Source organism: Mus musculus, chromosome 19 (genome assembly GCF_000001635.26).
Source record: "Mus musculus strain C57BL/6J chromosome 19, GRCm38.p6 C57BL/6J".
In the NCBI taxonomy this organism is placed as follows: Eukaryota; Metazoa; Chordata; class Mammalia; order Rodentia; family Muridae; genus Mus; species Mus musculus.
Window position 1 is genome coordinate 23931100 of NC_000085.6, and position 22015 is coordinate 23953114.

General features: G+C 47.4%; 1 protein-coding gene across 6 annotated transcripts in view; it reads left to right on the forward strand.

The window, feature by feature from the left end:
* Positions 1–18499, forward strand: part of Apba1 (amyloid beta (A4) precursor protein binding, family A, member 1) — a 190793-nt gene extending 172294 nt beyond the window's left edge. For 2 of the 6 annotated variants that reach the window (XM_030250968.1, XM_030250967.1), the window contains exons 6-13: positions 1585–1617; positions 2601–2687; positions 3676–3861; positions 5319–5498; positions 6322–6534; positions 12912–13031; positions 13787–13927; positions 14611–15906. In XM_030250968.1, the coding sequence (XP_030106828.1) occupies positions 1585–1617; positions 2601–2687; positions 3676–3861; positions 5319–5498; positions 6322–6534; positions 12912–13031; positions 13787–13927; positions 14611–14682 (1032 nt within the window). In that variant the 3' untranslated portion in view covers positions 14683–15906. Of the gene's footprint in view, positions 1–1584; positions 1618–2600; positions 2688–3675; positions 3862–5318; positions 5499–6321; positions 6535–12911; positions 13032–13786; positions 13928–14610 lie in introns of all 6 variants that reach the window. The other 4 variants (XM_006527140.4, XM_030250969.1, XM_006527139.4 and 1 more) reach the window with 3 other exon arrangements.
* Positions 18500–22015: the final 3516 nt, after the last annotated feature.

Consider the following 22015-nt stretch of genomic DNA (forward strand, 5'->3'; position numbering starts at 1 on the left):
GCAGCAGGCAACACATTCTAACCACTAGTGAAATAGAGATGCATTGCTGAGGGCACAGTTTTTGCTACAGGTAAGTTACCCAGCCACCCCCATCAGAACAGCACAGCTGTGCCCACTGGTACCATAGCGTCCACAACAGCTCAGCTTTACTGCCCCCACCCGTGACAACAGTCCAGCCTTATCCATCCATCACAGCGATGCAACTTCGCCCTTCATAGCATCACCCACAGCCTGGCCACTGACTCCCAGTGACAGAAAATATATAACATATATGATTGAGGAATGCATCCTACACCTGTACATTTTCATTATATATAGCAGACACAGACATAATGCTCAGTGTACTATTCGAAGACCTTTTTCTTCATGTATTCATTTTATCTTTAAAAACAGCCCTGGGAGGTAGACACTATTTAAATCCATATATTACATAGAGGAAGCAGAAGTGCTAAATGGCTTGCCTAAAATCACACAAGTAATAGGTAGCAGAGCTGAGATTTGGATTTAGAAAGCTCAGCTCAGCTTGTACTAGCGATGCTATCTTTTAATTAGGAGTAAAAAAGAGAAATATGTCCATTTTAGCCAGGTACAAACTATATTCATCTTATGAAATTTAAGAGGAAATTATTGCTACAGATAAACGGTGTGGGGGGAGATTATAGGACTGATTCAACAGGAAGACATACTACCCTAAACATATATGTACTCTGTAACACGGCTACAGAGAAAGCAAAGACCAATAGAGCCAAAGCAATGCAAAGACAAGTCCACAGTAACAGCTTGTGGTCTTAATACAGTTTGTCAGTAAAATGAAGGAACAAGCAGGGCAGACACACAAACACAAACACAAACCCACCTGAGAACTGAAAGATCATGTTAGCTGACACAGACTGTTTACTCTGCAGGCCATATAGTATGCTCACCCAAGTCGGCCATGACTCAGCACCTTTCAAAAAGACTAAAATCATACATAGCAAGGTCTCAGGCCACAGTAAGATTGATCCCAAAACCAGTGCCAAGGGATAGCTAGAAACCCTCCATATATTTTTGAAATTAATAGCACAACTCTAAATGATTTAGGGTTCAAAGACATCTCAGCTGAAGTGTTGTAATGTGTCCGTAAAGAGAAAAGCCGGTGCACAAAACTGCAATACAGCTAAAGCGGGGCTCAGAGACGGAACCAAAACTTCAGTAGAAAACAAAAGTCTGGACAGCTGTAGCTTTTTATCAGAAGCAGCTGAGGGGAAAGTCAGCAGGTTACTCCCAAAGAAAGCAGATAGAAACAAAGACACAGCCCGATGACTGTCAGTGAGGTTAAGAAGGGAGGCACGTGATAAGAACAGAACCAAACTTCGTTCTTCAAAAAGTCAAATGACAGTGAAGCATGAGACGCCCTCCATGCCCATCCCCAATGCTCACATTATATTAGGAATATTCCCCCTAAAGTGGGGTGTGTACGCCCATCTTCCTCCTACAAGCGCTTTATACCCCTAAGCAGTGTTAGTGTGTCCGTCCCCTTTTTGACTGAGTCTGCAAATTCTCTTCTAACTATTCTCCTGTCTCTGTTTGTTCCATGCTAAGCAGACGGCCCAGAAATTAGCCAAAAGCAGGAAGAAGGTGCAGTACAACTTCATCACTTGGTGTTACGCCTGTCCTTTTTCTTTTATGTTCTGCCTTTTTATGATTTTGTGTTTTTGTTTTCTGCATCCAGCAAGTTTTTTCGTTCCGATTTCGTTTTGAGTCGCTCCATAAGCCAGCCTCTCTCCAAACTTGGTTGCCTCAAGTGGCCATTTTCTGTTGCTCATTTGGTCATTTCACCTCAGAGGAACGACAGGGAGCAGATTGGAGATGCTAAATGAATCCTCTAGGGTGGAAGCTGCAAGCCGTTCAGGAGCAATGATGTGGCAGGGACCTGGGACTAGTCAATTACCGGTACATTCCGTTTGAGGATTTCTCAGATTGCTGGATGCAAAAAAGAAAACCCGCTAATAACCACACACGTGCAGGGTTCAGCCCTAAATGAGCCAGGCTGCACTTTGGGGGTTGCAGAGCTTCTAGGTGTTTGCAACTTACTCCGAGGATGTGAGACACTGGGGGCTCCTTTGTGTCGGGGTGGCTGCGGGAACAGGCAGCTGCTTCTGTGCTGCTGTGGTGATGTGTGACTATGAAGACCCTCTTACCAGAACTGCATCCGGTGGCTTCATTTGCACCCACCACAGACATGGTCTTCCACTACCTCTTGCAGGGTAAAAATGAGTGACTATTCCAAGGTCCTCACTGAGTTAGCTGCCCTTACCCTTCCGTCTCCCAAAGCCTTACAGAAAGGGTCACTTGCCATCATGTCCAGAGTCAGTCTGCTGCAGCGACCTCTACTCTGAGGGAAGCGTCAGGAGGAACTCTGCATTTCCCCTGTAATATAGAGATGCTAACTCTGGCCCACGTGTCCATCCTCCCTGTAGTACCTTCAGCTTTGGCAATTTAACCCTGTGTTGCCGTTCTGGTGACTGTGTCTTGGTAACCCAGTGTGTGAGCTAACCTTTCCCGTGCCTCCAGGTGAAGACAATACAGTAAAACCTCTTCTTGGTGCCCTTTCTTCTTAGGCTCCTGAAGGCGAATCTCAGCCAATGACTGAGGTGGACCTGTTCATCTCTACCCAGAGGATCAAAGTACTGAATGCGGATACACAGGTACCAGCTGGTTCCCACTTTTCTCAGGGACGAAAGCCAAAGGAATTCTAACATAGGTTCTCTGCCTGTGAAGTGCCCGTCCCCAGGCATTGGGGTGCCACAACTTGCATGCTGGGTCCTGGAAACTGACAGGGGGTGATGAGGGAATGAAGAAAGGACAGACACACAGACAGTAGCTGAGATCTGATAGGCCACATGCTCTACCAGATCTCATGGAGGTGTACCAGCAGCAGCCTCAAAACTCAGTGTGCATAACTCTGAACAAGGAGGTGGGTTTAGCTACTCTCACAGTAGGATTTCTCTCTAGGAGAGCAGTCTCAGGCTTTAAACACTGGGGATGACAAAACTGGGGTTTGCAATTTTTCTTTATCTACAAATGGGCCAGGGAAAAGCTTAGCCATCCCCGTGAGTCTGAGACATTGGGATCCTTGATGTAACTGTGTTCATGTCAATGACACGCATTCAGTTAGGACTTCATACACAGACACACACACACACACACACACACACTGGTTTCCAGTGAAACTCAAGGCTATGGTGGGCTCAAAGGTCACATTCATTCTTTAAGTACAAAGGAAAACTCAGAATGTGTGTGTTGTATCTCACTCAAGTCACTCCATGGGTTCTCTGGGGAGGACTCATTTGCCTTAAGGAAGTCTCTTTAAAATTGTACAGCACACACATGCCTACATGTGCATACATGTATGCACACATACACAAGCACACTGAAATTTAGATTTTATCTTTCCAGCTTCACCACTGGAGACTCTACACAGTGTAAAATGTTTGATATTTGCTTTTCTCCTGCACATAGCTCTTGCTCTTCATTAACCAAGGACACTTCCTCAGGCCTTGGGGGTAGGACTCAGAGGTCTGGCGGTGAAGCTTGTCCCTGGCCCACCTCAGCTGGTATGAGGGAAGAAGATAAGCATCTGAGAAGTTTTAAGGTTCTGTGTGCAGACTCACCTCCTCTGCCCTTCACCTCTAGGAACCTATGATGGACCACCCTCTGAGGACCATTTCCTACATCGCAGACATTGGCAACATCGTCGTGCTGATGGCCCGCAGGCGGATGCCCCGTTCTAACTCCCAGGAAAATGTGGAGGCCTCTCACCCTTCCCAGGATGGAAAAAGACAGTACAAGATGATCTGCCATGTCTTTGAGTCTGAGGACGTAAGACTGGCTTCCCCATCCTTCCTCTGGGTTCCCCAACCTATCCTCCTGGATAGCCACTAAGTAGCAAGTTTATCAGAACACGAATCAGTCTGGCTCATCCTACATTAAACATATTTATTCAGTACATACTATGTATCAGGCACTGTTCTAGATCTGGAGATATAAGGCTGAATAAAGGTACAGGAGTTACACTTTGTGCAGGTTGGGGGGGATAGAAAATAGAGATAAGTTAACTTAATGAGACATGGAGAGTGCTGTACAGAAATATGAAATAAGATCAGTGCACAAAGGACAGGACTAGTTCACATAGGATCATGAGCATAGGTAACATTTAAACAGAGACTGGAATAGAATGAGACTAGGAAATAGCAGGCACAAAGGCCCAGAGGCAGGGGAGTGCTGAGTTTGCTTGGGAAGGAAGAGTGGCCATTCTGCCAGCAGGCTTTGAAAGAGGGAGCCCCAGATTTCGAGTCTAAGCAAGTCTTCATGGCACCAGAGTGTGCGCAGAGGAAATGTTGGGAGCTGTGCAGATCTCTCATGCTATCACAGTGAACTTAGTCACCCTGCTTCTCCTGGCACAGCGGCAGGAACATCACCCACAGACCCAGACCTCTTAACCACTGAGCCATCTCTCCAATTCCCTTTTCTCTACAAAATTACTTATGGCCATAAGTATAATAAAGGAAAAGAGATTAAGATAAAATCATGATACATTGTATAAATGCCAGGGCCAGCCATTTCAAAAAAAAAAAAATGTCATGAGATAGCCCTATATTTACACCTACTTACTTAAGTTTGGCTGTGAGAATAATATTGTATTTGATGTGACACTGTGGATAATTTCTACTTGACATTTTGAATTGGGGCCCAAGCAAGCATCCATGTCTATGAACACAAGCAGGATCTCTGTGCACCATGGTGCGTACAGACAGGAATGTGATCATTACCAATTCAGAGGCTGAGACCACAAATGATGTGGGTGGTTTTGAAAGACATGAAACTTACAAAATCTCAAAGGACCTTCACTTTGCATAATATTATTCTTAAAATGTACAGTATAGCCAGTGAATCTTTGTATTTGAATATAAACTAGAATCCAGTTGTGGACACAGTAATTAGAGTCAACTGTTACATATAATATAAATGTCCAGTGGGATGTGCAAAAATTGTACAGGATGTAGAGTGACATGTCATCATATATGACTGTCCTGCATATAGTAGGATGTCCTGTATCTCAGATTCCTGTCTACCACGTACCAATGACTCCCTTATGGGCACAGTCAAAACAAGAAACATACTGATTGTTTTTTCAAATAGTTCCTGGTAGGCTCTGGTACCCTGATGTAGACTGACTGACCTGCTATTTAGAAGCCTCAAGTGCCTCAAGGGATTGTCCAGGGTGGGTGTGCCAGGAGTTCCCCCACTCACCTCTATCTTCCCCTGTGCTGCTATAGGCCCAGCTGATCGCGCAGTCCATAGGACAGGCATTCAGTGTTGCGTACCAGGAATTCCTCAGGGCCAATGGCATCAACCCAGAAGACCTCAGCCAGAAGGAATACAGTGACCTGCTCAACACCCAGGACATGTACAACGATGACCTGATCCACTTCTCCAAGTCGGAAAACTGCAAAGATGTAGGTACTTCCAGGAACTTGTTCCCAAGCTGAGCCAGGAGGGCGGGGCCCTGGAGGGTGAGGCAGCCCTGCTGTGGAAGTAGAGGCGGAAGATAGTGGTGTTCACAGGACATTTTGTGGTTCTTATGCCCATCTCTGGCTTCTTCCCAGAGGAACCTATCATTAAGTACTATCAAAAACAAGTATAAATGATAGGCTGTGCATCCCCTGCCCTTGTGAGTCAAGTAGAGTTTTGAGAGAATTCTATAGATGTGAATACAGAACTTGACCTCTGTCCTTAAGAAGCCCACAGTCCAGGGCCCCTAAAGTGGCCAGTGATGGGCCGGCTCCAACACTGAGGAAAGACAGCTGCACTTGGCAGGACAGAGGTCATGGCAGCTTCAGCTTCTCTCTCCCCTCACCTTTCTCTGCACAAAGAAGTGCCCCACACATTTATTTTTTACTCAAATACTGAAAAGAATTTACAGGGCACTGTGGAACGGGAAAACCTGTGCATAGCATCCAAGAGCCATGTGGATTAAGGCCACCTACTAAGGACAGCTAACGTTTTAAAGGAAAACAGAAAATTTTGCTGTCTCTCGTATTTGCATGTGAGGCCAGACCGGTCATATGAAATGAGGGTGAATTCCAAGGTCTAGATGGGTTCGAATGAAGTGGTTTCTTACAGATTCCCAATGCTGTGGAATGTAGAAAAGACAGAAACTCACCTAGATTGGAAGCCCCAAAGAAGTGTCTCTTTTTTCCCCCACACAGGCAGGGGACCAGCTCAGGGACCTATCACACGTGGCTGCTGATTCGAGATTTCTTTCTCTTCTCCTTTCAGGTCTTCATAGAGAAGCAGAAAGGTGAGATCCTGGGAGTTGTGATTGTGGAGTCTGGCTGGGGATCCATTCTGCCAACCGTGATCATTGCCAACATGATGCACGGGGGCCCTGCAGAGAAGTCGGGGAAGCTGAATATCGGGGACCAGATCATGTCCATCAACGGCACCAGCCTGGTGGGCCTGCCTCTCTCTACCTGCCAGAGCATCATTAAGGTACCTAGGCTTGAGAAAACCCCTCAGTGACAGGCCTGACATGATGTGAAGTGTGACTGCCACCCAGTCCTCAAAATTTGTGAACATTTTAAAGAGGGGAAGACCCAAATACAAATGGCATGGGCGTGCACCCAAGGCAGCCAACAATCGAGTTACTATCATTTCTCCATAAATCCTGTGTATGTGATATGTAAGATATGCGCCTTACATAACACCAACGTTCAACCTAGGCATAGCTCATCAACTAACTCTCTTTCCTCAACATAACCAGGCTCAGCCTCAGCAGGATTTCCCTCAGCCCTCTAACCCAGATAGTCCGCTATCGCCAGGCAGCCACACATGACTTACCGCCCTTTACAGCTCATGGAAGTGTGTCAGCTCTTCAGAGAACACTGGTGGGAGCCAACCTTCCCCTTCCCCTGAGCCACCACCTGAATATTGAATGCCATAGAAAGAAAACTTACTCCAGTCTACTCGCTGGCTTTTGTTCACCCCAGGCTGATACTATTCCAAAAGAAAAGAGTTAAAGAGAGAATGAAAATGTGACTACTTGAGGGGAGAGCTGGATTTTTCTTCTTAGCATCTGTGCATTGTAGCCTTTAGAGAATGCCAATCCTCGCTGCTTGAGTGGCCAATATGACAGTAACCTGTGCCCAGCAAGTGGGCAGGCTGGGGTGCTCAGCTTTCTGTGATCCAGGGGGTTTCAGAGAGAACACGGTGCTGGAAGGAGAGAATAAACCTGCACAGTGGGCATTGGGTGGCAGAGGAAACCTGCAAAAGTCAACGCCCTCAGTGGAGGAGCTAGGGCGAGGGTGCCGGTGAGCGCATGGGGGCAGTGTCTCTGCTTCCATCATAGGGCAGACACGTCGCTTAGTATACAGCCACGTGTGGAGGATTAGTTCTGAGACGTCAGTCAATTTTGTCATTTCCCAAACATCACAGCGTATTACACAAATTTAGGGCAGTCACCTGATATGGCCTCTTGATAAAACCAGGATAGTAACTGTAAGACCCATGAGGGGCTGCCAGCATAAGACAGCATACTATCCTATGGTTAATGTTCTGTTTTAATGACTGAACACCCTAAAATAATGATAGAAATGCAGCACAATGAATATTTAGATTGCAAATAACATGGCCTTAATTAAATATTTTGTACATACATATGTGTACAAACACACATGCTGTGCTTTTATGGCTAAAAGTTTGCAGTGCAGGGAGTCTACACATACATCACCACAGACGTGAGGAGTGAGTTGTACCGTGATGTCAGGATGCCCGCGATGTCTCTGGGTAATGGGAATCTTTCAGTATTGTCTTAGAGGACTGCTACGGTTGACTAAGCTGTGTGGCACATGGCTGTACAGTAATGATGAGATCAGAGAATCTGCTTAATGCAGAGACTCACTCGGATATGTTTCATTGGACCTTCGTTGGGTGCTGAGCTGAACCATGGAGAAGCCATACACGTGGAAGATAATTATATTGTTGACAGGGTGCATAGCAACGTAGAGGTAAAGGGTGGCAAGCACTTAGGCAAGGAAACATTTATAGGACAGTGCTAAAGTTGACTCTGAAAGCATTAGAACCTAGGTATATGTCAAGGAGGGACGGGGGGCAGTTAGAAGTGTCTGCCTGGATTGATGGACAATGGGCTAGTGTTGAGTCAAGAGGTAGATCTTATCCTGACCTGCAAGGTTTGATCTGGTGTTGTCATGGTGACCTTTACTAAAAGGCAGGAGCACTGCCCATTGGCGTGCCTTCTCCCCTCTCTCCTGTGAACACATTACTTGTGTGTGCATGTGAGAACGGCAAGGGGCTGTGTGGTCCAGACAGTGAGCAGGACCTCAGCCAGGAGCTAGGCCTAGCAAGAAGTGATGACTGGCCCCACAGTTACAGAAGACAAGGGCTATGCACTGAGCACTGACCAGAGGGTGGTTGTAGATTCGCTCACCAAACTCATGGCTTTCTGGTTGCTCGTGAACTTCTAATGTAGCAGGTACTATGCTCACCCGCTGCACAACGAGACACCGAGGCACAGAACAATGATTACATAGCTGGCCCTTGGTATAGACAGATCACTCACCAGTGAACAATAATATGATCCCAAGACAGCAGTGTCCAGGGAAGGTGTCTGTCCAAGTGCACATCCTTAGCCACAGGTACTAATGCATGCCCCAGAAGACGGGAGACTGTCTTGGCTGTCCCACTGTGAGCAAGTTACGAATACAGGCACATCCTACAATGCATAGAACAGCCCCTGCACTGCCAATCTCGAGAGTCTGTGTGTGAGTGCAGAGTTCAGATGCGAGAGAGAACATGGTGAGTGAGGTTGGTGAGGGTAACTTTATGGGCAGCTGATCTAGGTCTGGAAAGGCTATGGCTTTGAGGGAGGGGTATTATAGACTGAATATGTCCCCTTAAAATACATGTCAAATAACCCAGGGGATTTGGGGGAGGTGACTAGGTCCTAAAGGTGATGTGTTCATGAATCGCATCAGCGCCTTTGTGCAAGGGATGCTACAAGCCTCTCTTCCTCCATGTGAAAGCAACAAGAAGACAGCAGTCTGTAGCCCAGGGGAGCCCCCTCATCGTCACCTGGCTGCCAGCACCCTCATCTCAGACTTCTGGCCTGTGTGACTAGTAGAAGTAATGCTACCCAGTGTATGATATTTCGTTGTGGCAGCCCACGGTGACTGAAGAGAGAGAGAGTGGGGGCGGGGCAGCAGAGGGAACGTGAGTGAAGACGGGGATGGGCCTGCATTTGAGAAGCAGGAATCTCTGATGACTCCCAGCCTGGCGTCAGAAGCTGGCCTTCCCAGAAGCCACCCTGTACCAGAAACTCCAAAAGCTTAGAGCTCCCAACTGGCCATTCATTGGAACCCAACTCTCCTCTTACCTGTCCCCATTGCCCTCTAAATGGCACAGACACAACAAGGGTCATAGTGTCCATGTGGTCAAGCTGATCCTACCGCTTAGGGACTCCACACTGTCCACAGACCACTAACTCAGTCAAGAAAAAAGCAAAACTCAGGCTTCCTGGGGGTGGGAGAGGAGGGAAAGTTTGTTTGAGGAGCCAAACGTTGATGTCTGTAAATGGAGTTGCCATGGATTCAGAAGATGAAAATGCCGCATGACAATGAAAGACTGTTGACGAGGGCCTGAGAAAGCTGCCTGCTTCTCTGTGGCCTCCCTCACAGAGATGTGCACAGCAGGCAGGGACAGTCAGAGACTGCCAGGCACTCAGTGCCCCAAGATACTCAGCTCTGTTGAGCTGAAAAAAATCAGATAGCCTACCTATGGCTCTTCTTCGCTGTGGAACATTTGCCACAACCTGCTGGAACCCACGATACTAAACGAAGACACACTCAGTAGGTTTAGTGCCATTTTTTATTGCTCTCTAGACATCACCCACTTTGTGCCTGGACCTAGACAGATGCTCACACTGTCCAACCCCAGACCCCTCAGCTACTGCCAGGGGATGTCTGGACTTCAGAACACTACTGCAGTGCTGTTTATTTCAGTAGATCCCAGTGTGCTTTATTATTATATACCCAGCATCTTGCATCTTGACCAATCATGGCTTCTCACACATGAGCCACCCAAGGATGCTGTTAAAGATACTGGTCGTGTTCTGACAAGGCTTAAGTGGGGCTCTACCTTTCAGCAAACTCTCAGGGAGTCTTCTGGCCTGCACTTTGGAAACAGGCATCTAAAGCTATGTGTTCTGTGTCTTACCACTTCAATGCTAATTGCCCCACCCCCACTGCAGGAAGTAGACTGTTTCTAGTTACAGAAACCCTCTACATTCTTTTGTGCCTAGCTCTTTTACCTTTCCAGGTGTAATTTATTCCTGAAGCACCGCCACTGGTAGGCAAAGCATGCTAGCATCCGTCTCGGTTCACGCCATTACCTCCAAGTCCTGCTCTCTAGACGTCTGTTCCTTTCCAGCCTAGTGCCCAGCTTCCCTGTCCTTCTCAAGAGTATCTTGGTTCTGCTCTGGTTGCTATAGAGACCACTCTTCCTCCTTTCTCGCTGTGTTTCTTAATTCACGGCATCATTCACTGTTGTCATGGGGATGAAATGACCACTTATTTAATTGGCACCTCCAACAAAATGGCAGGTAGGAAATCTAAGTTAATGGGACCCAACTTGAACGCTGATTAGGCTCAGCAGAGCAGAGCGTACCCTGGTTATTTCAGACCGCCACCTCCTAAGCTTTACGCTGGAGCACATTTTCTCCAGCCTTGAAGTTATTTTGCTGAGGCATTTTGAATCAGTTCGCCAGAGCAATGTGGGAAGGCCTACAGTCCCTTTGGTCAAATCCTGTCACTCTCTGCTCTGGTTTTCCACAAACTCCTGATCTTACAGTGTGTGGTCTTCAGGGGGAAATACTGGATGAATGTAGTGGGACTCAAGCTGCCTTGGCCACCACCCAGTCTTAGTTCTGATACTCTCTGTGTGACCTCTCTTAGCCTCTTCTTCTCCCTTCCCACTTCTTAGACCTAGAGAATCTTATTCCTTCTAGTGCCTAACCCATTCCTTGGTATGTAAGTGACTTTTAAATGAACAAAGAGTAGGTGCTCAAGAAAAAAATATAATCTGCATGTGGCAAAGGCCCGGACTGTCATGCTTCATGATACCATAGGCTGTGATGTCAGGGAGTCTGAGTTTGAAGCTTTTAAGCTTTTAATGGCTGTTTCAGCATAGACTGAGGCATTTTGGAAGAACTATCTAGACCTGACAGAGACTTCAGTGTCACCATGTAGAAAACAGTGGAGAAGGTAAGATAGAGCAGAGTGCCTACGAGCCTCCTGTTACAGAAGCAGAAATATGAGATGAGCTCTGGTCTAGGGACAGCAGCTCTGTCCTCCTCACCTGACTATGCTTGTCCCACTGCTGGGAGCAGAAAGCCAGACCTTCTCTCTCCCTTGCTGACATGACAACAAGACTTGTCCACAGAAGGCCCAAATCTGTCATTGGTGTCTGATGCAGGAAAAGCACATGCCATTCATTCCACCACATTGAAAATACTACTCCCTTAAGGAGGGTGTTTCCTAGCCCCAGAGTACTGGGGGCACTGGTGATACCTGCATTGGCTTGAACATCAAGTCACAGTGGGTTGCTACCTCTAGGGGACATCGTGGGCCTGAATGAAATCTAGCTTTCCTCAAATCCCTGCTCCTTCTAATTGTTGCTCTCTCGGAGAAGAACATACTCACCCACCTCCAAACCCCTTTCCCTTGCTCCCTTGGAGGGAAGTCTAAGCTGATCTTGAGCCATTTCTTAAGCAGCTGATCTTGGCAGATAGGAGTCCAGGCAGGCAGGCATTTCCTGGATGCTCTGATCTCCCAGCCTCAACTGTAGCAGCAGGGCTTCCGGACACACCAGTGTGGTCCATTTGCTCCAGGACGCCAAAATCATCCTTTTTCTCGGCACTGTGTTTCTTGAACTGGGATTTGGAGCACCAGCTGGAGAGCAGGTGTGGGGAGAGGCTCCGAGAGCTTTGAGCGTGCTCCCCTCAGAGTACCTGCTCTGGCAAGCAGGAGGCAGCCCGGGCAGCACAGGCCTTCCTCAGAGACAGCAACACTGGAGGGAACGTGTTCATATTTAGGATGGGTTCTTTCCTCTGGCCCTCATTTCTCAGCACATAGCTGATGAGGTAGTAGGTGAGCCTACCTGAGGGAGGGATTGTGTGGCTAGTGTGTAGAAAGCTCCAAACAGGCTCTGAAAAACTGTTTCCTGTTCATAATTAAAGACCAGATTTTCTTCGACAATCCATTCTGACCTAGAGGTAGGGTAGGCAGCCAAGGATGAACCCATATACAGTCTCCATGTTTCATTTGTTCACAGTCCACACCTCAAGGAGGCAGAGACTCACTGGAGTATCCTGCTGTGGGAGTGAAGTCCGTGACGTAGGCAATCTCTCTAGACATAGAATGGGAAAGAAGAGTCAGAGACCAGGAAAGATCCGGCTGTGTGGATGGACTGCTTGCTGGGACGTGTACGCCCTTTGTGAGGAGTCACTGCTAGAGTCTGCCTTGTAGAGGAAGAGGCCCATGTCCCATGGGGCCCTCTACCGACTCTGCACACCCCTCACCTTTGAGCACACATAACTCTTCCTTATAGTCAAGGGTGACACAGTCCATTTTCCAAAGTGAAGATGCCATCCACAGGACACCTGTCTCACACAGACTGGGCGGGTTCCAGGGGGCCTCATGGGGACAGCTCCAGCTCACACGCATACAGTAGCAGTGAGATCGTCAGAAGCCTGCAGGTCTGGGTGCTGCCTCTGGGTCAGGCCACGTCGTCTGTCTTTATTTCCTCTGCCTGATGGAGTGGTCACCATCTCCACTGTACTTTATTCATGTGTCAAGGGCTTAAAGAACCAGTCCCGAGTGAAGCTGAATATCGTGAGGTGCCCCCCAGTGACCACAGTGCTAATAAGGAGGCCGGACCTTCGCTACCAGCTGGGTTTCAGCGTACAGAATGGAATTGTAAGTACGAGTTTTCCAAAATTAATAACAACTAAAAATGGAGATATATTGAATATTTTTCTGGCTGGTTCATTCCTTTCATCTTTTCATCCAATAAAGACGTTTGGGGTTTTCAGTTCATTCGCCAGTGGTCACAGCCTAAGCCTGTGCAGCGGCTGGCTGTGCCACCAGTTCCATTCCAGTAAAAAGTGAGTTTAGCCAGGGATCACCAAGTCCCTGCTCTCCCCAAGCCACACCGTGGGACAGAGTAGGTTTCTAGTGCCTCTTTGGTTCACACAATAGTGTTCCTCGAGTACAGGCTACCAGCATCAAACAGTTCCATGGGTAAGCCTGCTTGTGACTATGGAAAGCCGACTGACACACTGGCCACTGCCTGATAGGCCCAACAAGGACAGAAAGTGGTCAGAGTTCAGGACACTAGGAAGGTCACTCCTGCCACATCCCCTGTGCAAAGCTGGTGCACAGTGGGCCTGCAGAACCTCCTTTTGCTGCCACTAAATATGGCTCTAGGGATCAGACACAGAATCTGTCACGCTAGTTAGACATTCAACCGCTGAGCTCCATACCAGGCCACAGAACCCACTGCTCATAACAGGAACCTACAAGATTTACATGGCCCAGGCCTCACCAAGTCAGCTCCTCCGGGGTGTTGATGTTAGGGCACTAGGGTTCCAGGGAAGGCAGTCTTCCACCCTGACGTGGTCCTAAGGTGGGGCACTGCCCATTAGGTGTAATCTGATGTTTGTCTCTGCTAGATCTGCAGCCTCATGAGAGGGGGAATCGCTGAGAGAGGAGGCGTCCGCGTGGGACATCGGATCATCGAAATCAATGGCCAGAGTGTCGTAGCCACACCACACGAGAAGATCGTCCACATCCTCTCCAATGCTGTTGGGGAGGTAGGAAGAAAGCCTGGGGCTGAACGGGGTTGAGGTACCGTGTGGGCCCCTAGTGCCATTCTAGCCTCGCTGGGAACCTTCTGGAGCCTCCTTTCCCCTCCCTAGATGCTCCTTAGTAAGCAGCCCTCTGCCTCAGACCTGGCTGATGGAACCCCTGCCCCCTGCTACCTTCTCTTCAATGCTCACTTTGTGTTAGTACTCTCTGGATCCCCAGATTATCTCATTCTCCCCCCCCAATTAATCCCACCCAGTGTGCTTAGAAGACAAAAATTAGATTCCAGACCCATCAAGCCACTCACCCCCAGTATTGACATGGGCTCACATCTAGTCCTAACTAGATCTCTGGGGCTGCTTTCTTGCTTTAGTAGCTGAGCAGTTTTAGACGGGCTGGTTGGCACTCCCACGTTGCCAAGAAAGGGAAGCAGGCTGCCAGAAGCCAGAGTCCGTCTTCCCATGGTCCCTTCCTTATTTTCCAAATGGCCTTAAAAGCTGGAGCCTTTAACTGGAAAACTAAGCCTTACCCATATCGTCTTACCATTTAGAGTCACCGCAACTTTCTAGAAAGCCCGTGGGCTTCAGTCTCCCAAAACCAGGTCCCAGAGCCGAGGGTAGGCAGTCTTGGAAACCGTATATAGTGAGAGGTCCTACCCCCAGCCCCAGCTAACGTGGCTTTCTGCCCTCAGATCCACATGAAGACAATGCCAGCAGCCATGTACCGACTGCTGACGGCCCAGGAGCAGCCCGTTTACATCTGAGCAGAATCTCCGTGATGTGGCGTGGTGTGGCGTGGCGTGGCATGGCGTAGCGGCATGCATGGAGGACTCTCCTCACCGTGGTTGTGTTTTTTGTGCTGCACCCGTGTGTCCACTGAGACATTCCCCTCTGGCGCCCAACATTTGGTCTTACACGGGAAGAGAAGAATCAGCAAGGACCTCTTTGCTCTCTGTCTCTCTCCAGTTTGTTTGGTTTTTTTCTTTCTTTCTTTCTTTCTTTCTTTTTTTTCTTTTCTGTTCCTTCCTTAATACCAGGGAAGTTTTGTGTGTGCCCTCTTGAGGGTGGAGAGCAGCTAATATCTCCCTGGGATCATGGTGGAGGGCCTTTGGGGGATGCCCACGGAGGTACCATCCCTCCCCGGGAGACACATACTTCCCTGAGGAAGTTCCCAGAGGCAGCGTGGAGGTGACTGAGCAGTGCTTAAAACTCAGTGGCTGATCTCTCTGCCCTCCTCACCTCACTTGATAGGAAAGGAGTTGGCAACAGATGACAGCGTTGAACATCCTTAAAGCCCACATCTTTAAGGATGTTCGCTGCCTGCTATGTCATTGGGGGCCCTGTACATTATTTCTGCCCAGAATTTCTGAGCCACTTTTAAATCTCTCCCATGGTTTCTTTTAGTTGCAATGTATGTGTGTGCTAATGCAGGCCTAACTGTTGAGAAATGAGGAAGTGACACCCTGGATAGGGCTGCTGTGACACCACAGAGATCCTGGCAAATCACAGGGCCTCCGAGGTCCCTAGATTGTCCAAGGTTACAAATTGGAGAATAGCCACAGGCAGGTATTACCCTCCTAATGTACTTACTGCACAAGCTCTTACATGTACCACACACACACACACACACATGAGCCCTGCACACTGTCACATTTGCCCTCTACCTGCTTTGAAGCAGGCTAAAAACCTAGCACCACAGACCCTGTGGAGAACCCCCAGCTCCTCTCTGGAAGATCCCTTCCCCTAGCAGGTTGACATAGGCAGAAAGCAGCCAGCCTTGTCCTAAAAAAGACACTGTCCTGGCCTTCTCTATCACAGTTGGCTCAGAGTTCCCTCTAAGACTCCCCCCACCCCATGTACACACTGGAGGTTCTTGAGGGTCAAACTGTGATGTGAGTGCCCTAGTGTCCTGCTTCCCTGCCCCAAGGCTAAGCCAGCCTGGGCCCATTCACAGCTACTAGTGAGGATGTGATATTATAAAGGCTAGAACAGATAAGCCACTAAATCGGGCAGACTTAACACTTGGTGGTGGGCCTAGAATCCCCAGCTGTGCTCCCGAAACGCGCCCTACTGCCTTGTAGATCTGGGAGTTTGCAGCTAGTATGGAGGGCTTGGTGCCTCCATCAGTTGCCTCACGTTGTGGATCACGTCTCAGTCTAGTCCATGTGTTTTAATAATATCATTCTGAGCCAGCTTCCACTTATTCTTGGTCCAAAGAGCAGTTTGTTTCCATGTGGGATGTGGCTAGTTTTTGTTTTTGTTTTTGTTTTTGTTCTTGTTTTTGTTTTTTGTTTTGTTTCATTGATGACCTCAGTAGAGACAGGGGGGAAAAAAAACTAATATATTTTGTAGTATGAATATAATCCCTGTTCTCTGCATCTGGGATATTTATATTGTATCTTTGGAAATGGGAGTTCAGTGAGCAGTGTTGGGAAGGATGGATTTATGGAGGGAAGAGAGGGGTCTGGGGGAGGGAGAGATGTGAATAGAACAAGAGATGGAATAAGGGGCTTCAGCCAGGGTGGGAAACAGCCAACCCCTGGGTTCTCTGACTTCATGAAATGTCTGGAGAGATTTGGGAAAGCCCGGTGCTTGCTGGGATCTGCCGTGAGCCCTCAGTTTGACTCTAGCACAAAAAGCCTCAGTGATATGAGGCCTCCGGCTGTCCAGATAGCTGCCTGAGAAGGACCGGGCCTGCTGCTGCGAGAGCTATGTGGAGTTAGGACCACAGAAGCCGGGCCATCGGGACTTGATTTTAAGGGTGTCTTAACAGAATGCTCCTGCATGGCCAGGCCCAAGGTCAGACCCCAGCAAATGTGGAGACCAGGGGACAAGCCTTGGGTTTTCTTTATATCTGAAATAAGTGATCTGTCAGGTATCTAACATCACCACACACTGAAGGCTGTGGTCCATCTCTCCTCTGCCAGAGATGATGGGTAGGACAAAGAGGGACATTATTGCTGCCATCTCTGGCATTGGGAACCTTGGTAAAGTCCCTTGACAGGCTTATGTCCGTCTGGACAGGAAGGCAGAAGCAGGACCTCGGAGGCTAACCTGGGACCCGTCAGGGGCAGACCCCACCAGTCATCACGCCCAGTCATCACAATGAAGTCTCTTCACCCCAGGGAAAGAGGAAAGAGAATGCTTTCCATTCTCCTTGCACAGGAAGCCTGGAAGCTTTAAGAGGGGCTCAAAAGCAAAGCTTCTCTTGCAAAGCTCTCCTAGGGAACTAATAGTTTAGCATCATTGTAAGGATTACTTAGTCTTTTGTGTTAAGGGAGGGTCCTCCCTCCCAGAGGGAAAAGCTGTCCCCTGGTCCAGGCCCCCTGCTGAAGCGTGTTCTTCCTCTGCTAGCATCAGACTGAATGGTTAAACTTGGGGTCAGGTCTTGTCTGGCATCTTCATATACACAGTTACATATGTAAATATCTCATCGCTCTCACTAATGGGGCCGACTACCCACAGAGCCGCCTTCCTCGAACTGCAAGGCACAAAGCCACTCTGCCCACTCAGCTGGAACGCGCTGGTGACTTGGCTTTGGGGCAGGCTCCCAGATCCACACACACACTCCCCGCCTCCCCCCTCCCCCAGTCCAATGAGGTTGCACTAGAACCCATTCTGCCTCTGCTTCCTCCTGGGGAGCTTTTCAGGGAGCCACCATCAGCCTTGAGTTCCTGAGAGAAGGGAAGGCTCACAGATCCATGGCAGTAGCCCACTTCCTGAGCGATCCCTTCCCTTCCCCACAGCAGGCTCCAGGGGGTGGAGGGGAGTAGAGCACAAGGCAGGCTGCCACCTCCCTGCACACGGGTTTGCTTTCTGAACTTCGCCCATCAACATTGGCCTTCAGGGAGTCCAGAGTAACCTACTACCTCCCCCATAGCTCCCCCTCCCTCCTCCTGCAGCCCCACCCACACCTATGTTCCCTTGGCACACTGATGAAAACCCACCCACGGAGCCCTGCTCAGGTCTCTCCACCCACTGGTGTAGCTGTCACCAATGTTTACAACCAAGGGCCACCTCTCGCTGATGTTTTAACCCTCACCTTCACCAGGCTACCTGTTAGTTTGAGTTTCACCTCTGTCTGCTCCCTCCCTGATTAGGGTCCACTTGAGTACACAAACCCTGATTTTACCTTCCCTCCATCTAAGGCAGTGTGTGATGACTGTGTGGGAATGAAATCTCTTGTACATACTTAGCACAGCACTTGGGGTATGAACCCACACCCCTGTTCTGTAACATTAGCGCTTACTGTAAAACATCGGGAGAAGTATAGTATTGTATTTGTAACAATATCATTCTTTGTATACACGAAACTCAATGATCTCTATATATAAATATAAATATATATAAATAAAATATATCTACACGTGAGCCTGGAATGTTGATACTGCACACCCACTGAATGTATTTCCTCTGACAGTCTGGTCACCGGTCCTGGCCCACCCTCCCCTTCTTTGTGCCGTGGCGGCAGTTGTCTGGTTTGGGGTTGTGATGTATTTAATGTGCTATCTCCTTATTTAACTGAACGCTAATGTCTGTATAAGAATTGCTGCAACAATAAACAAGGACTTCAACCCCTTGGCTCTGGATGTCTTACTGTTTCGGGGAGGAACAGGGCTCTGTGTGCAGGGAGGGAGGGTTTTATCCTCAGAAAGCCACCTCCAGCTTTAAGGATTATGGAGACTGCTAGCTACCCAGTTATTTATCTTGTGACACTGGTGGGGTGGCCTTTGCCTCTCTCTCTCTCTCTCTCTCTCTCTCTCTCTCTCTCTCTCTCTCTCTCTCTCTCTCACACACACACACACACACACACACAGTGTTCTAAGTCTCCTTAGAACACCCTAAAAGGGAGAGGAGGGGCCCTTTCAATTTCATACTTTGTATCTTATTATCACGGAAGGAAGAGAAGCAGAAATTAATCCTTCCTCCAACAAGAAAAAAAAGGGACAGAAGAGGTCTTCACTGAGGGCTGGAGCCAAAGAGGAAAACAGTGCCTCAGGACCAACCTGAAGACTCTGTGAGAATGTTCTAGAAGGCTTTTATAATACCTAGTACTCTTTATCATTGAACTTTTCAAATTCTGATAACATGGTTTTCTTGTGGCTGTTGGACATGAGTTGGGCAGAGGGCTCCCATCACAGAAGACCCGGTGCTCCACTTGTGTCCTAATCTTCATTAGGACATCATCTTCCTCCTTTCCTGAAAAGCTAATCCCAGGTCCTTAAGAGACTGCATCAAAGCTGCCAGAAGCACTGGGAGGTGGACCATGCTTTATATCTTTGTAACAAATTACTTAAGGTTGAAAAGCTTAAAAAGATGGTAGTGGGCTAAAACCTCCCAATAGTGGTCTCCCCACAGAAACATCTTAAACAGCTCTAATCACCTTAAAACCACTTTTACAAGAGCTAACAAAGCCAGAATAAGAGATCACAGGATCTCGTTGTCATATGATGAAAAAAATGTGTTGACAAAGACTTGCTTATGTCATCGCTTCTCCAGTGACAAGTGGTATAACATGGAAATGATGCTTCCCCACTTGTGGAAAGGAAAGAACATTTGAATGCTACTCTTAAATTTGAAACCAACTACCAGCCTTGGTACAGAGTCCATGCTCTCTGCCCTGATCCTGTTGCCATGAGCATTGACTTGGTGGCCAATGGACCACTTCCACCATCTTCCTATAGCCTCAGGAAGTAGAATGTAGGGAAAGACTACAGCTGCTGGGGTCAGGGAAGTAAGCACAGTCCATTGACTTGGAATTCAAAACTGAGCAGCGGACTTCAAGCTAGGCAGATTCCAATGACCCTCCATTCAAGCTAGTGCTCCTGAATGAATTCTGGATCACTCTGGCTCCTAGCAGAGAATGGAGGCTCTATGGAATTTGTAGCCTAGCCTGCATTAACTATAGCTATGGCTAGCACACCACTAGCACACCATGCCATAACAGTGTAAGTTTGGTCCTGTCCCTCACTTACTGCATCAACAGATGGGTTAAAACCTAAGAGCCAACTCAAGAAATTCACTTCTAATGCTATGTAAAGGACAGACAGTGACAGGAAGGTGTGGTAGCTCATTTTCATTGTGCTCATAGATAGATCTAGAATCACATAGGAGGTTGGAAAGACATACACCTGGGTATATTTATGAGGATGCTTCCAGGTTAACTGAGGTGGGGGAGACCTAGCCTGACCATGAATGCCATTGTCCCATGGTTGGAGGCCTGGATGCAGTGGAAAAGCAAAAGATCCAGCTGAGCACTGACTGAAGGTGTCCCACATTCCCTGCCTCCTGGGGCATGGTGATGTGAACTGCTCTCTGCTGCACACAGCTCTTGACCGATCCCTCTGAAACTGTGAGTTGAGGTGGTGGCGCACACCTTTAATCCCAGCACTCGGTAGGCAGAGGCAGGCAGATTTCTGAGTTCAAGGCCAGCCTGGTCTACAGAGTGAGTTCCAGGACAGCCAGGGCTACACAGAGAAATCCTGTCTCAAACCACCCCCCCCCAAAAAAGAAAGAAGTATTTCCTCCCTTAAGTAGTTTGTCACACAAACGTGACCGCCGCAGAGAGAGCCATGCTGTGGAAACAGAACCCAGAGGAAAGTGAGCAGCTGTTCTTGGTCAGCAAATGTCCACCTCAAACCAGAGTCAGTGACAAGGGGCAAGGAAGGCTATTATTTGTGATTTTTTAAAAAAAAATTAAAAACATCAATTTAACAAGAGAAAAGGATGATTATAGAGATATACCCACCCATCACTGAAGAATATAAAAATAACATTAATAGAGAGACCACAATGCAACGCTAATTAAGTTACTTTAACATCCTACTTTCCACAACGGACACGGCATCCAAGCAGAAAAAATCAACAAAGTATAGGTAGAGAGAACCTGCATTCCACACCTAGCAGGTCAAACATTCCGACTGGCTGCTGTAGATATACATTTTCAACAGCACATGGACCATTCTTTACAAGAAGCCATATGTACAATGATAGACCACAGTGATTCTCATAACCCCACACATCTCTGCCAATTACATTGTAATAAACTATAAAGAAAGTTTAATATACTCTTTGAGAACTACAGATACATGGAAATTAAGCAACAAACTCATAGATAACAAGAAGTAAAGAATTTTAAAAATATCTTTAAATTATAACAGAAACATAACAATTCTAACCTATGGGACAAAGAAAAGGAATAAAAACTGGAGGGAGGGAAAGAGAGATGGATGGAAGAAGGGAGGGAGGGAGGGAGGGAGGGAGGGAGGGAGGGAGGGAGGGAGGGAGGGAGGGAGAGGGTGTAGAAGGATGGAGGGAGGGAGGGAGGAAAAGAAAAGATATAAGGGGATAAAAGAAACAAGTTTCTTAAGTAAGAAACGTATCATTCCTTGTACCTGAAAGAGAGAAAGAAAGAAGAAAGAAAGAAAGAAAGAAAGAAAGAAAGAAAGAAAGAAAGAAAGAAAGAAAGAAAGAAAGAGGCAAGGCTGAACCCCAGAATTAATAGAAAAAAAAAAATAAAGACCAGAGGAGAAATTAAAGAAAAAAATATGAACCATTAGCAAATAAAAAAGTTGGTCTTTCCAAAAACAAACAACACTTTCTGAAGGAAAAAACAAAAGAACCAAACACAAAAACAGAGACAGGAAAGAGATACAACTCAAAGTATCAAAACATGAGAGACTATGAACAAAAAAATTGATTAAAAAAAAAAAAAAGAGGGACAAATTCCTGCCCATGTACAACTTTCCAAGACTGAAGCAGAGAAATAAAAAAGCAGAAGAGATAAATGATGTGAGCTTATATTATATAGACAACTCCAAAGACTCAGAAAAATAATAATCATAACAACAACAACAAAAAACCCCAACAACATTTAATAAGTGAGCTCCACAGGATTGTCGAGCAAGACACAGAACAGGCTGGAATCAGGAGTGCTTCTACATAGCAACTATGAAATGACTGAAACCGAAAACAGTCTCTAAAAATGTTACCCAGGAGAGAAGATCTCCATAATGCAAGCTATAAAACACTGAAAAAAATGAACTGAGATGCCACACAGATACACAGAGAGATATCCATGTCTGTGCCGTTAAAGAC